At 48.3% G+C, this 16,572-nt stretch overlaps 1 protein-coding gene across 1 annotated transcript in view; it reads left to right on the top strand.

Annotated features, from left to right (window-relative positions):
• LOC311101347 (neprilysin-like) overlaps positions 1–13,890 on the top strand; it is a gene marked incomplete at both ends in the record, with an annotated part of 41,652 nt that extends 27,762 nt beyond the window's left edge. Inside the window, 15 exons of the mRNA XM_084142485.1 lie at positions 330–464; positions 1,702–1,803; positions 1,886–2,022; positions 2,286–2,379; positions 2,516–2,644; positions 4,967–5,065; positions 5,198–5,275; positions 5,396–5,499; positions 5,647–5,705; positions 9,675–9,794; positions 9,919–10,052; positions 11,069–11,134; positions 12,971–13,066; positions 13,414–13,490; positions 13,791–13,890. Of these exons, the coding sequence (XP_083998611.1) occupies positions 330–464; positions 1,702–1,803; positions 1,886–2,022; positions 2,286–2,379; positions 2,516–2,644; positions 4,967–5,065; positions 5,198–5,275; positions 5,396–5,499; positions 5,647–5,705; positions 9,675–9,794; positions 9,919–10,052; positions 11,069–11,134; positions 12,971–13,066; positions 13,414–13,490; positions 13,791–13,890 (1,530 nt within the window). The remainder of the gene's footprint in view (positions 1–329; positions 465–1,701; positions 1,804–1,885; positions 2,023–2,285; positions 2,380–2,515; positions 2,645–4,966; positions 5,066–5,197; positions 5,276–5,395; positions 5,500–5,646; positions 5,706–9,674; positions 9,795–9,918; positions 10,053–11,068; positions 11,135–12,970; positions 13,067–13,413; positions 13,491–13,790) is intronic.
• Positions 13,891–16,572: the final 2,682 nt, after the last annotated feature.

Below are 16,572 nucleotides of genomic sequence, written 5' to 3'. Positions count from 1 at the left end.
TTTGAGGTGGACATTCTCCCGTATGGTTTCACTTTACTAAGTACCACCACTGATTGCTATTCTGTACTTGCCAAGCTTGGCCTGGAGGGGATAGGTGTGTGTGTTTGGTGCTTTGAGGTTCATTTTGGATTAGAGTGAATCTCCTATGGTGTTCTCTTCCTGTCTCTTAATACCAAACAGAAGATCATAGAGCCTAATTTATATTTACAGTGATGTGAAAACAGTACATCTCATTCTCCCTCAGCCACCCAACTACTTATGACTGCTTTTTTCTGTTGATACTACAATACATGTTTTTAATGTGTCTGTGTGTGTGTGTGTCCTCCCAGCCATGTAGAGCATATGAACAGTTCATGATAGATGTAGCCAAGCTGATCCGTACCGACCGCAGCCTGGTGGTCAACGAGACCCAGATCAGAGAGGAGGTCACCAGGGTTATTGAGCTGGAGAAGGAGATTGCCAACGTAAGTTCAACACTTCTACTCTAGGAACACCTGCTTTACTAGTGATCTGCTTTAGTTTAGTAACAAATGACTGGAAAGATGAGTGAAAGATAGTGATCATATAGATGTTTATGAAGCCAGACTTCAGCCCTTACCACCTCTCCATCACTGTGTTTATGAAGCCAGACTTCAGCCCTTACCACCTCTCCATCACTGTGTTTATGAAGCCAGACTTCAGCCCTTACCACCTCTCCATCACTGTGTTTATGAAGCCAGACTTCAGCCCTTACCACCTCTCCATCACTGTGTTTATGAAGCCAGACTTCAGCCCTTACCACCTCTCCATCACTGTGTTTATGAAGCCAGACTTCAGCCCTTACCACCTCTCCATCACTGTGTTTATGAAGCCAGACTTCAGCCCTTACCACCCCTCCATCACTGTGTTTATGAAGCCAGACTTCAGCCCTTACCACCTCTCCATCACTGTGTTTATGAAGCCAGACTTCAGCCCTTACCACCTCTCCATCACTGTGTTTATGAAGCCAGACTTCAGCCCTTACCACCTCTCCATCACTGTGTTTATGAAGCCAGACTTCAGCCCTTACCACCTCTCCATCACTGTGTTTATGAAGCCAGACTTCAGCCCTTACCACCTCTCCATCACTGTGTTTATGAAGCCAGACTTCAGCCCTTACCACCTCTCCATCACTCTGTTGCTCTGGTTCTTACCAGTTGGTGTGTTAACCAAGCGGCACTGGTTCTTACCAGTTGGTGTGTTAACCAAGCGGCGCTGGTTCCTACCAGTTGGTGTGTTAACCAAGCGGCGCTGGTTCCTACCAGTTGGTGTGTTAACCAAGCCCTGAGCCCATGCGCTCTTTCTAAACAGATTTGTAACAGGTCAATAGGTCCCATTGCTCAGTGCTACAACTGCTGCCTTTTACAATACACCCAGGCTGTTCTGGTACTGAAATGTACAGTCTTAGGACCCCTGGGCCTCCAAAAAGACTGTTTGTTGCTGTTGGAGGTGTGCCTGGACATACACTGCAGTGTGTGTGTGTGTGTGTGTGTTTATTGACAGACAGGCATTTATGATGTGGCCAGCAGTGCCTGTTTTTGACTATTGTGCTCAGTGACAGCCAGAGGGCAGATCGTCAAACAAAACGTATAGAAATGATATACAAAGTTATCATTATTTGATATACATACAGTTATATCAAATAAATATACATACAGTTATACCCCCCCCCCCCCCCTCCAGGCCACTGATACTCCAGAGGACCGTAACAACCCAGTTCTCCTCTACAACAACATGGAGCTGGGTGTTCTCAATGCTAACTTCAGCCTGGAGGTGGACACAAAAGTAAGCGACTCTGTGTGTGTGCATGCTGTGCGTGTGTTGTCTGCTCTGTTAACTATGTCTGATGATAAACCCCTCCTCTCAGGTTTTTGACTGGAGTTACTTCACCAGCAAGATCATGGGGACGGTCGGCGTCACTGTGCCTGACACAGAGCGTGTCATCAACTACGCACCTAACTACTACAGACGACTCAACCCTGTCCTAGCCAAGTACACTGAGAGGTGAGAACATTGACTCCACCCTGTCCTAGCCAAGTACACTGAGAGGTGAGAACATTGACTCCACCCTGTCCTAGCCAAGTACACTGAGAGGTGAGAACATTGACTCCACCCTGTCCTAGCCAAGTACACTGAGAGGTGAGAACATTGAGAAAAGCACAGAATTATAATGTGATGATAAGCATCAGTTAAACAAACGTTCTAATCTAGTACATTGTAGATCAACTATAGTTGCTGGTGTAGTACTTCCTTGTTGTTGTTTCCAGAGACCTGCAGAACTACATGGTGTGGCGTTTTGTCATGAACATGGTGGTGGGTCTGAGCAGGCAGTACAGGGACACCAGGAAAGCCTTCCGTAAGGTACACGCGCTATCTACTCCTCCTTTCATTCTCCCTCCCTCCTCTCTACTCAACCCTTTCTTCCTACATCTCACTATCACTCTGGTGTGTGATGTCATCAGTGTGAGCCATGCTGCGTTGCCCCCCCCCCTTGCAGGCGCTGTACGGTACCACGTCGGAGGCTGCGGTGTGGCGGCAGTGTGCCATTTATGTCAACAACAATATGGACAACGCTGTGGGAAGACTGTACGTAGAGGAGGCCTTCTCTGGGGAGAGCAAAGAACTGGTGAGGTTAACAAGGGGGTGGGGGGAGAGTGTGTGTGTGTGACACTGCGGAGTGTGTTTGTGTGTACCCCAGCCTTATGTGTTTACTTATGCTACAGCAGCAGTGGCGTAGTGTCTCCTAACTGCCTGGAGCCACTGGCCACTGTAACCCCTGGCCACTGTAACCCCTGGCGCCACTGGCCACTGTAACCCCTGGCGCCACTGGCCACTGTAACCCCTGGCGCCACTGGCCACTGGAGCCACTGGCGCCACTGGCCACTGTAACCCCTGGAGCCACTGTAACCCCTGGCGCCACTGGCCACTAACCCCTGGAGCCACTGGCCACTGTAACCCCTGGAGCCACTGTAACCCCTGGCGCCACTGGCCACTAACCCCTGGCGCCACTGGCCACTGGAGCCACTGGCCACTGTAACCCCTGGAGCCACTGGCCACTGGAGCCACTGGCCACTGTAACCCCTGGCGCCACTGGCCACTGTAACCCCTGGCGCCACTGGCCACGGTAACCCCTGGCGCCACTGGCCACTGTAACCCCTGGCGCCACTGGCCACTGTAACCCCTGGCGCCACTGGCCACTGTAACCCCTGGCGCCACTGGCCACTGTAACCCCTGGCGCCACTGGCCACTGTAACCCCTGGCGCCACTGGCCACTGTAACCCCTGGCGCCACTGGCCACTGTAACCCCTGGCGCCACTGGCCACTGTAACCCCTGGCGCCCCTGGCCACTGTAACCCCTGGAGCCCCTGGAGCCACTGGCCACTGGCCACTGTAACCCCTAGAGCCACTGGCCACTGTAACCCCTGGAGCCACTGGCCACTGTAACCCCTGGAGCCACTGGCCACTGTAACCCCTGGAGCCACTGGCCACTGTAACCCCTGGAGCCACTGGCCACTGTAACCCCTGGAGCCACTGGCCACTGTAACCCCTGGAGCCACTGTAACCCCTGGAGCCACTGGCCACTGTAACCCCTGGAGCCACTGGCCACTGTAACCCCTGGAGCCACTGGCCACTGTAACCCCTGGAGCCACTGGCCACTGTAACCCCTGGCGCCACTGGCCACTGTAACCCCTGGAGCCACTGGCCACTGTAACCCCTGGAGCCACTGGCCACTGTAACCCCTGGAGCCACTGTAACCCCTGGAGCCACTGGCCACTGTAACCCCTGGAGCCACTGGCCACTGTAACCCCTGGAGCCACTGTAACCCCTGGAGCCACTGTAACCCCTGGAGCCACTGTAACCCCTGGAGCCACTGGCCACTGTAACCCCTGGAGCCACTGGCCACTGTAACCCCTGGAGCCACTGGCCACTGTAACCCCTGGAGCCACTGTAACCCCTGGAGCCACTGTAACCCCTGGAGCCACTGGCCACTGTAACCCCTGGAGCCACTGGCCACTGTAACCCCTGGCGCCACTGGCCACTGTAACCCCTGGCGCCACTGGCCACTGTAACCCCTGGCGCCACTGGCCACTGTAACCCCTGGCGCCACTGGCCACTGTAACCCCTGGCGCCACTGGCCACTGTAACCCCTGGAGCCACTGGCCACTGTAACCCCTGGCGCCACTGGCCACTGTAACCCCTGGAGCCACTGGCCACTGTAACCCCTGAAGCTCCTTTCACACCCTCATCTCCACCACATGTCGCAGGAGTGTGTGTGTGTTTAAATACGACTGTGTGTACAGGTGTCTGATTGCATGGCTACCCTTTGTTAAATGTGTGCCTCACTGCATATTTCCCCTCTTGTGAGTCTTAACTGTCCGAATGAACCGCAGCATGCAGAGGCAGCATGCACTGTGTGTGTGTGTGCGTAAGCCTGTTCAGATGACCTGTTGGCTGACACAATAGGGTCTCGTACCATTGAGCTTACGCTCACACAAATCATAATCCAAACACACATATTTGCTATCAAACGTTCAGTCAGGCCCCTCATACGTACCCAGCTATTTTAAACTCATGATGACAATCATAACATTTCAATGCTCACTCTAAAGCATTTATTTCCTTAACATTCTCCTGAGTGCCGCATTGGTCTAAGGCACTGCATCTCAGTGCTTGAGGCGTCACTACAGACCCCCTGGTTCGATTCCAGGCTGTATCACAACCAGCCGTGATTGTGAGTCCCATAGGGCGGCGCGCAATTGACCCAGCGTCGTCATTGTAAATAAGAATTTGTTCTTAACTGACTTGCCTAGTTAAATAAAGATAAAATATAAAAAATAAAAATTCTGAAAGGAGACGTCTATCACATTCTGTTTCAGAGGAACCTGGTCTGAGATCCACAATAGTGAAATTATCAGTATATGCTGATCTGTGTGTGTGTGTGTGTTAGATGGAAGAGATGATCTCTGTGATCCGGGAGGTGTTCATCAGTAACTTAGACCACCTAAGATGGATGGATGTAGAGACCAAGAAGGCTGCTGAGGAGAAGGTGAGACTCACCTGCCATTGATTTCTACCCGTTGACCTCCGGCTGAACGTTTTACCGGTCTCTGTTTTACCGGTCTCTGTTAAAACCATTACAAGTGTCGCTATCACCCTCAAACTGTCCAATCCTCAATAGGCACAAGCTATCCGAGAGCGGATTGGTTACTCCGACAACATCAAAAATGACACCTACCTGAACAACGAGTATAAAAATGTGAGTGTTGAAAGATCAATATTATGCATTTCATCAGTGGACGTGATACAGTGGATACAGGGTTCAAACTATTTTATCTGCCATTGACACCAATGCAATGTGTGTGTGTGGGGGTGCTAGTTGAGCTACAATGCAGAGGAGTACTTTGAGAACATCCTTCAGAACCTGGAGTATGTACAGAAGAAACGTCTGAGGAAGCTACGGGTCAAAGTCAACAAAGAAGAGTAAGATCCTCCCTTTCCAAAACCCATTGTCAGCGCTGGCTAAAATAGCAGCCACAGCACTAAGATTAGAGTAGTTATTAACTTCAGATGAATTATGAACTCTTTCATTAATTATTAATGTGAAACATTTTCCTGTCTCATCCTCAGATGGGTAACAGGAGCAGCCATTGTCAATGCCTTCTACTCTTCAAGCAAAAACCAAATAGGTAACAGACACACCTCCAATAACCTCTACTGTAACTCCAATAACCTCTACTGTTACCTCCCATCACTTCTACTGTTACCTCCCATCACCTCCCGTCACCTCCAGTCACCTCTACTATCACCACTACTGTCATCCCCCGTCACCTCTACCGTCACCTCCCATCACCTCTACTGTTACCTCCCATCACCTCTACTGTCACCTCCCATCACCTCTACTGTCACCTCCCATCACCTCTACTGTTACCTCCCATCACCTCTACTGTTACCTCCCATCACCTCTACTGTTACCTCCCATCACCTCTACTGTTACCTCCCATCACCTCTACTGTCACCTCCCATCACCTCTACTGTTACCTCCCATCACCTCTACTGTTACCTCCCATCACCTCTACTGTTACCTCCCATCACCTCTACTGTCACCCCCCATCACCTCTACTGTTACCTCCCATCACCTCTACCGTCACCTCCCATCACCTCTACTGTTACCTCCCATCACCTCTACCGTCACCCCCCATCACCTCTACCGTCACCTCCCATCACCTCTACCGTTACCTCCCATCACCTCTACTGTCACCCCCCATCACCTCTACTGTCACCCCCCATCACCTCTACTGTTACCTCCCATCACCTCTACTGTCACCCCCGTCACCTCCCATCACCTCTACTGTTACCTCCCATCACCTCTACTGTTACCTCCCATCACCTCTACTGTCACCTCCCATCACCTCTACTGTCACCCCCCATCACCTCTACTGTCACCCCCCATCACCTCTACTGTTACCTCCCATCACCTCTACTGTCACCTCCCATCACCTCTACTGTTACCTCCCATCACCTCTACTGTTACCTCCCATCATCTCTACTGTCACCCCCCATCACCTCTACTGTCACCTCCCATCACCTCTACTGTTACCTCCCATCACCTCTACTGTTACCTCCCGTCACCTCTACTGTCACCTCCCGTCACCTCTACTGTCACCTCCCGTCACCTACTGTCACCTCTACTGTTACCTCCCATCACCTCTACTGTCACCTCCCATCACCTCTACCGTCACCTCCCATCACCTCTACTGTTATCTCTACTGTCATCCCCCATCACCTCTACTGTTACCTCCCGTCACCTCTACTGTCACCTCCCGTCACCTCTACTGTCACCTCCCGTCACCTACTGTCACCTCTACTGTTACCTCCCATCACCTCTACTGTCACCTCCCATCACCTCTACCGTCACCTCCCATCACCTCTACTGTTATCTCTACTGTCATCCCCCATCACCTCTACTGTTACCTCCCGTCACCTACTGTCACCTCTACTGTCATCCCCCGTCACCTCTACTGTCACCCCCGTCATCTCTACTGTCACCTCTACTGTCACCTCCCATCACCTCTACTGTCATCCCCCGTCACCTCTACTGTCACTCACCGTCACCTCCCGTCACCTCTACCGTCATCTCCCATCACCTCTACTGTCACCTCTACTGTCACCTCTACCGTCACCTCTACCGTCACCTCTACTGTCTTCTCCCGTCACGTCTACTGTCTTCTCGCGTCACCTCTACTGTCACCTCGCGTCAACTCTACTGTCACCTCTACTGTCACCTCCTGTCACCTCCGTCACCTCCCGTCATTTCTACTGTCACTTCCCGTCATCGCTGTCATAACGTCATCTCTACTGTCACTTCTCGTCACCTTTACTGTCATCTCTACTGTCACCTCTACGGTCACCTCCATCATCTCTACTGTCATCTCCCGTCATGTCTACTGTCACCTCGCGTCACCTCTACTGTCACCTCGCGTCAACTCTACTGTCACCTCCGTCACCTCTACTGTCACCTCCCGTCATTTCTACTGTCACTTCCCGTCACCGCTGTCATAACCGTCATCTCTACTGTCACTTCCCGTCACCTTTACTGTCATCTCTACGGTCACCTCCATCATCTCTACTGTCATCTCCCGTCATGTTCCGTCACCTCTACTGTCACCTCCCGTCACCTACAGTCATCTCCCGTAACGTCACGTCTACTGTCATCTCCATCATGTCCCGTCACCTCTGTCACTACCCGTCACCTCTACTGTCACTTCCTGTCACCTCTACTGTCACCTCCCGTCACCTCTACTGTCACCTCCCGTCACCTCTACTGTCACCTCCCATCATCTCTACGTCACCTCCCGTCACCTCTACTGTCATCTCCCATCATGTCCCGTCACCTCTACTGTCACCTCCCGTCATCTCTACTGTCACCTCCCGTTTCGTCTACTGTCACGTCACATCTACTGTCACCTAACGTCACCTCTACTGTCACCTCCCATCACCTCTACTGTCACTTCTGTCACATCTGTCACTTCTGTCACCTCGCGTCACATCTGTCACCTCCCGTCACCTCTACTGTCACCCCCCCATCACCTCTACCGTCACCTCCACGTCACCTTCATCACCTCTGTCATCTCCCGTCACTTCTACTGTCACCTCCCGATACCTCTACCGTCATCTCTACTGTCACTTCCCGTCATCTCTACCGTCACCTCCACGTCACCTTCATCACCTCTGTCATCTCCCGTCACCTCCTATCTCCTCTACTGTCACGTCTACCGTCACCTCTACTGTCACCTCTACTGTCACCTCGCGTCACCTCTACTGTCACCTCGCGTCACCTCTACTGTCACCTCGCGTCACCTCTACTGTCACCTCGCGTCACCTCTACTGTCACCTCTACGTCACCTCTACTGTCACCTCGCGTCATCTCTACTGTCACCTCCCGTCATCTCTACTGTCACTTCCCTTCACCTCTACCATCACCTCTACTGTCACCTCGCGTCACCTCTACTGTCATGTCCCGTCAACTCTATTGTCTTCTCTCGTCACCTCTACTGTCACCTCCCATCACCTCTACTGTCTTCTCCCGTCACCTCTACTGTCTTCTCCCGTCACCTCTACTGTCTTCTCCCGTCACCTCTACTGTCTTCTCCCGTCACCTCTACTGTCTTCTCCCGTCACCTCTACTGTCTTCTCCCGTCACCTCTATTGTCTTCTCCCGTCACCTCTACTGTCTTCTCCCGTCACCTCTACTGTCTTCTCCCGTCACCTCTACTGTCACCTCCCGTCACCTCCCGTCACCTCTACTGTCTTCTCCCGTCACCTCTACTGTCTTCTCCCGTCACCTCTACTGTCTTCTCCCGTCACCTCTACTGTCTTCTCCCGTCACCTCTACTGTCTTCTCCCGTCACCTCTACTGTCACCTCGCGTCATCTCTACTGTCACTTCCCGTCACCTCTGTCACTACCCGTCACCTCTACTGTCACTTCCTGTCACCTCTACTGTCACCTCCCGTCACCTCTACTGTCACCTCCCGTCACCTCTACTGTCACCTCCCATCATCTCTACGTCACCTCCCGTCACCTCTACTGTCATCTCCCATCATGTCCCGTCACCTCTACTGTCACCTCCCGTCATCTCTACTGTCACCTCCCGTTTCGTCTACTGTCACGTCACGTCTACTGTCATCTCCCATCATGTCCCGTCACCTCTACTGTCACCTCCCGTCATCTCTACTGTCACCTCCCGTTTCGTCTACTGTCACGTCACGTCTAACTGTCACCTAACGTCACCTCCCGTCACCTCTACTGTCATCTCCCATCGTGTCCCGTCACCTCTACTGTCACCGCCCATCACCTCTACTGTCACTTCTGTCACCTTGCGTCACATCTGTCACCTTGCGTCACATCTGTCACTTCCCATCACCTCTACTGTCACTTCCCGTCACCTCTACTGTCACCTCCCATCACCTCTCCCGTCACGTCTACTGTCACCTGTCACCTCGCGTCACCGCTACTGTCACAACCGTCACCTCCCGTCACCTCCCGTCATCTCTACTGTCACCTCCCGTCACCTCTACTGTCACCTCCCGTCACCTCTGATATATGATGTGAGATCCTTTCTTTTTCTCTCGCCTCCTCCTCCTCCTATCCTCTCAGTGTTTCCAGCAGGCATCCTACAGCCTCCGTTCTTCGGTAAGGGCCAGACCAAGTCTCTGAACTTTGGCGGTATCGGCATGGTGATCGGACATGAGATCACTCACGGGTTTGATGACAACGGTAAGAGGCTGTGCACATAGAATTCGCTTTATTAGAATGGACAGTCCAATTCAAAGTGTTGTTTCATGACATGTGGACTAGCTGGTCAGCTGTCCTAAGCAGAAATGGTTTGTTTGGTTGCCAGGTCGTAACTATGATAAAGATGGTGACCTGAAGGACTGGTGGACGCCAAGCTCCACCCAGAACTTTGTGGAGCTGTCTAAGTGCATGGTGGACCAGTATGGAAACTTCTCCTGGGACCTGGCCAACGGACTGAATGTATGCTCTCCTCTCCTCTCCTCTCCTCCTTTGCATCTGTTTTCTCTCTTCTTCTTCTCTCCTCCTCCAGGAAACACACACTCGGTTCACATTTCTACCCCTCTTTTGTCTAATCACGTCTGCTCATTTCCTGTCCTCCCTTGACTTGTTGCCGTGAACAATAGTATTTTTCATCATCTGAGAAAATGTTGCCAGCAGTGTGAAATCTGATATGGAATGGTAAATAATGTATTGTGTCATTTTGGAGTAATTTGTATTGTAAAGAAGAATAGAATATATTTAATGTGGATGCTACCGTGATTACTGATTAATCCTGAATGAATCGTGAATAATGATGAGTGAGAAAGTTAGACACACAAATATCATACCCCCCCAAAATGCTAAGCTCCCAAGTTATTGTAATAGTGAGAGGTTAGCATGTCCTGGGCGTCTAACTTTTTTCCCTCATCATTATTCACGATTCATTCAGGATTATCAGTAATCACGGTAGCATCCACATTAATATAGAAGTGTTTCGAAACACATTGTATTCTTATTTACAATAAAATATTACTCTAAAATGACACGGTACATTATTTACCATTCATTTCTACTGGGCACAAAATAATCTGAAACACAACCGAAACAAACAGAAAATGCATCCAACGAATGTGTAGCGTCACAAGCTTGATGTGGTCATTGCGTGCTATGAATATGTGACCAAACACTAAACTTTGGACTACTTTAATACACATATAAGGGAATTAGTCCCAATACTTTTGCTCCCCTAAAATGGAGGGACTATGTACAAAAAGTGTTGTAATTTCTAAACGGTTCACCCGATATCGATGGAAATGGCCTCAAATTAAAGCAGACAGTCTGCACGTCTACCTCATAGGCATTGTATCATTTCAAATCCAAAGTGCTGGAGTACAGAGCCAAAACAACAAAACAAATGTCACCGTCCCAATACTTTTGGAGCTCACTGTAGATCAATACAGCCTGTATTGATCTGTGTATTTCTTTTCTGTAAGCAGCTCAACGGGAATAACACTCTGGGAGAGAACATTGCAGACAACGGTGGGATCCGCCAGTCATACCAGGTAGGGATGCACACTGCGGAAAGACACAGACTTTACAGCAAAAAAACACGCACACACAATCTGAAGACGAGTCCTTTACCCCAGGCGAAAAATCGATTCCAGTAACCTGTTGTTAGACCATGTTTTTCTCAATTTTTCCCTCGCATGTACATTGTTTTAGCATTTGAGGATTAGCTATAAATCTGAGTGACCTGTTGTGAGATTAAATGAGATCGGCTGGACTTGTGGGTAATTGCCATGTCCTCCTGCCAGCTCTCTGATTGGACCATTAGACATGCTTCCGGAGCATGGTGTGAGTGTTGAGCGACGTGATTGGCCAACCGGGTGTCTCAGGTTAGTGTCCAGAGGGATGAAGGACACTTCAGTTTACTTTAATCATTTTCTAAGAAAGTGGGAGAGTCTGAGATGTATGTACTCATCTGATGTGGTTGGCGTTAAATAAAGTATCTATCTGTATTCCCAGTCATGTGAAATCCATAGATTAGGGCCAAATGAATTTCCCCATGAGGCCAATGGTGACTTCAAAACAGTTAGAGTTTAATGGCTGTAATAGGAGAACATTGAGGATGGATCAACATTGTAGTTACTCCACAATACTAACCTGAAAGAGTGAAACAGAAGGAAGCCTGTACAGAATAAAAATATTCCAAAACATGCATCCTGTTTGCAGCAAGGCACTAAAGTAATAACATGACTCCAGACTCCACACAGACACAGCGTGTACACATGCTGCAGGTAGAGCAGTACTGTTCTACCTTCAGACAAGCATGCTTCAAAACTTTGTTCATTTGCACAATGTCTCTCGTTCAAACTCACGGAAAATGACATTCGGTGTCTCCTAGCAATACATTAATAACTTTATGAGCTTGATTGCCTGTCTTTGCAATTTGTTTATTTTTGTTTGCGCTTGTTAGCATATTTAGCTATTACTTGTGCTAATTATGTTAGCATAATGATAGTAGACGCCCAATGGGCTGTTTTGCGTTTTAAGCCGGTAAAACCGTAAATCCCGGGATGAGAACAGGATGGTATGAGGATATGAATATCTGGATACCGCCCAACCCTACCTATAACACAAGGCCAAATATACACAAGTTCCTTACCAAGATGACACTGAATGTTCCTGAGTGGCATAGTTACAGTTTTGACTTAAATCGGTGTGAAAATCTATGGCAAGACTTGAAAATGGCTGTCTAGCAATGATCAACAACCAACTTGAGAGCTTGACGAATTTTTTTAATAATAATGTGCAAATATTGTACAATCCAGGTATGGAAAGCTTTTAGTGACTTACCCAGAAAGACTCACAGATGTAATCGCTGCCAAAGGTGATTCTAACATGTATTGACTCGGGGGTGAATACTTATTTCATCAAGATGTATTAGTGTTTTATTTTTCATACTTTTTTTGTTAGAATTTGTCTTCCACTTTGACATTACAGGGTATTTTGTGTAGATTGTTGACAAAAAATGACAATTTTTATCCACTTTGCAACACAACAAAATGTGGAAAAAGTTGAAGGGTGTGAAGGTTAACTCTTATGTAGTCAGATTAAAGTGGTGTTGTAATGATTTCAGGCCAGAGAGGATTAAAGTGGTGTTGTAATGATTTCAGGCCAGAGAGGATTAAAGTGGTGTCGTAATGATTTCAGGCCAGAGAGGATTAAAGTGGTGTTGTAATGATTTCAGGCCAGAGAGGATTAAAGTGGTGTCGTAATGATTTCAGGCCAGAGAGGATTGAAGTGGTGTTGTAATGATTTCAGGCCAGAGAGGATTAACGTGGTGTTGTAATGATTTCAGGCCAGAGAGGATTAAAGTGGTGTTTTAATGATTTCAGGCCTACCAGAACTATGTGGAGAAGAATGGGAATGAGCCTCTCCTGCCTGGAATAAACCTCAACCATCAACAACTCTTCTTTCTCAACTTCGCCCAGGTCAGACTGGATGGATGGATGGATAAGTGGATGGATAAGTGGATGGATGGATGGATAAGTGGATGGATGGATAAGTGGATGGATGGATAAGTGGATGGATGGATGGATAAGTGGATGGATGGATGGATAAGTGGATGGATGGATGGATAAGTGGATGGATGGATGGATAAGTGGATGGATGGATGGATAAGTGGATGGATGGATGGATAAGTGGATGGATGGATAAGTGGATGGATGGATGGATAAGTGGATGGATGGATGGATGGATGGATAAGTGGATGGATGGATGGATGGATGGTTAAGTGGATGGATGTCACACCCTATCTCACTCCCGTCTCTTCCTCCAGGTGTGGTGTGGAACACATCGACCAGAACAAGCTGTCAACTCCATCAAAGTAGATGTACACAGTCCAGGGAAGTTCAGGTACCGTCTCTCATGCCGTCTCTCATGCCGTCTCTCATGCCATCTCTCATACCATCTCTCATGCCATCCTCTCCTGTATCACTCAATGCCACTTCCTCTTCCACTCAATGCCACTTCCTCTTCCACTCACCCCATCTCTGTCCATCTCAACTCAATGCCACTTCCTCTTTTACTCACACCATCTCTGTCCATATGAACTATTTGTGGCTCTCAGTGTCTCTGGTTTAGACCTGGGACACCAAGTGTGGGGATTGCCAAGTAATTCTGGCCAGTGATGACCGTTTCCTGTTTCCTGTCCAGGGTCCTGGGGTCCCTCCAAAACTTCCCTGAGTTTGCCAAGGCCTTCAACTGTCCCAAGAACAGCTACATGTTGCCTGAGAAGACCTGCCAAGTCTGGTGATACTGTAGTCCTGACGCTCGCCTGCCCTGAGGTCACTTTTCCCCCCGACTGTTACAGCACTAGTCTGGGACAGGGGTATGGTCGATGTCCCCCAGTTCACTGCAGGGTAGGACCAGGACTGCTACACTGACCGTACAGAACAACCAGCTTCATTCAAGGGACTACAGAGTGCTCTTCACAGCCAGCTCCCAGACTCTTCACCCAATCAGCCAAGTCACTGCTTTCACTGGATACAGTCACGGCAATTCACAATCTTTTTTTTTTTGTGTTTGTTAAATGTACTTTTCAATTATACTTTTTTCCCTCTGCATTTCACTTATGATTCATTATTTTGTTTGTATACAAAATGTGAGACTAATTTGAGCATCTTGAATCACAGGAAAATATCCACTTATTCTAAACTGTCTCTGTAAGTCCAAAAATGCTATTTGTTTCACTCTATGAAGTGGGCCTCAATATTAACCAGAATGTATACTGTATATCAATACGTTCTAGATGAATATACATTGACAGTAATCAGTACAGTCACACTAGCGGGATTCTATTTTATTGTATATTTAAGAAAATCACATTTGATTTGACTGAAAAAATATATATATATATATCAATGAGTATAATAAGAATTGCATAAATGTTGTTCTGTATATGTTAAATGTTTCAAAATGGGTGCCAACTATTTATGTCTACAAGCATAAAACCAAAATGAAGTTGTTGCCTTGCAATCAGTTGGGTGACCTAGCTGGTCAGGAATTGACATACACCAAACATATTCATATTTTTATTTTACAGTAAGAATGTGACCTCTATTCAAACTGCTCTGTGTCCAACAGAGGAGGCTGGTGGGAGGAGCTATAGGAGGATGGACTCATTGTAATGGCTAGAATGGAATGGTATCAAACACATGGAAACAACGTGTTTGACTCCGTTCCATTGGTTCCATTCCAAGCATTACAATGAGCCCGTCCTCTTATAGCTCCTCCCACCAGCCTCCTCTGGGGTTCGGGGTGTGTGTGGGTATTTGTGATATGTGTGTGTTTTTGTCCGAATGTGACCACTACATTTTTCAACAAACTGAGGAAGCCTTACATGAACCATGGTGCTACTGCTGTTTTGTGTGTGTGTGGGGGGGGTGGGATGCAGAGGAAGTCTGGTTTGTAGCTGGACCCCCCCCCCCCCCCCCCCCCCTTCTGATTCGCTCTCTCTCGCTCTCTCTCTTTTCACATAGACACGGCAAACAAATCAAACGTGTTCTCCTTGTTGATTTGATCATTAGCATGGTGTCTTTAAGGTACAGATTTACTAAGTGTTTAGTTTTTGGCTCTTTATTCCTTTCTGGGAAAAGCAGATTCAATCTTTGTGCCTGTTAAGGTGATAGGTAAATCCAGGTTGAAACACACTGTATCCTTAGATTTTATTTTGTAAGGGAAAATGAGGTTCAGTCCACAATGTGTCATGCGACTCAAACACACCGTTTCTCAAAATGTCACCCGTTTTATGTTGCCATGTCCACTCACACAGCTTTCTCTGTGCATGGTCTCCTTCCTCCCTTACCCATATACACAACCATCTCACCTGTAGAAGGACAGACGGATATACCTCAGTTATTTACATACTTTGTAATAAAAAACAAATCACGATGACCATAATGAACGGACTTTTTTTATTTATTGTAATAATTAATCCTTTAAAGAGAAAGTGGTATGTTTATGACTTATTGTGTGTGTGTGTGGTACATGAGAGCTAGGTAGAGAGACATAGGGTGTGTTACTGTGCCTCCAGGGTCTATCTGAGATGGAAACCAGTGGATGGACATGGACATAACGTACAGCCAGTTAGCACTGCCAGGCAACACAGAGCCTTCCTTGGCTTTTCCCTCATCTCTGAGACGGCCCAGCTCCGTGAGATCCAACACTGCTCTTCCCTATAAGCTCGTTGTGCAATGGTGGCGCTGGCATAGGCTTACCTTGTGTTTGGTTGAGGAGGTCCTATGTGATTCAAAGCAGGGCTACACAGCTACTTCCTCCTGCCCTGGATGCTGGCTCTCATCCACCTCTTTTGATTGGTTTAGACCTGGCCAACCAGGTGTGTGTGTACAGAGCCCTTAGCCAATCAATGACCTTAATTCAGAAATGAAGTGTGCAGGAAGGGACAAACAAAAACCAGCAGGACTGACCATCCAGAACTGACTTAAGTCATTCCTCAACTGTTATACCATCCCGTCTTGTCAACAGTCACAATACGAGCGAAGTGTTGTACCGTTGACCTAAGTCATTGGTTTTGGCTTGATTGTGACATCGTTTGTTCATTTAAGTCCTAGGGACATGACTCCAGGACTGTGTCCATCTACAACAAGTTGTTCACCATTGACACTAGGTGAGTGTTTAGGGCGTTTTGGCTGTGTTGAGAGACGTGGGTCGTGTCCCCTGCTCAGACGTTGCATGCATCAACCAATGGTTTCGTGCCATGTCATCGACTGTGTCTTCTACTGACAGATTGCTGTAACATTATGGTGTGGTTAGCTGATACGTAAAACAGCTATCCAGGAATTGTAAGATCTGGCATGTGTCAGCAACGCCTGGGCAGAGGAACGCGCCCATAATTTCACAGTGTGAGCCCTCCCTCCCCTGAGCCTGGTTTGTGGAGCGAGTATCTGCGGTATCTTAATGGCCGCCCCGGGGACAT

Source organism: Coregonus lavaretus (assembly GCF_964263955.1).
Source record: "Coregonus lavaretus genome assembly, chromosome: 26".
Classification (NCBI taxonomy): Eukaryota; Metazoa; Chordata; class Actinopteri; order Salmoniformes; family Salmonidae; genus Coregonus; species Coregonus lavaretus.
This window is presented reverse-complemented; position numbering and strand designations above follow the sequence as displayed.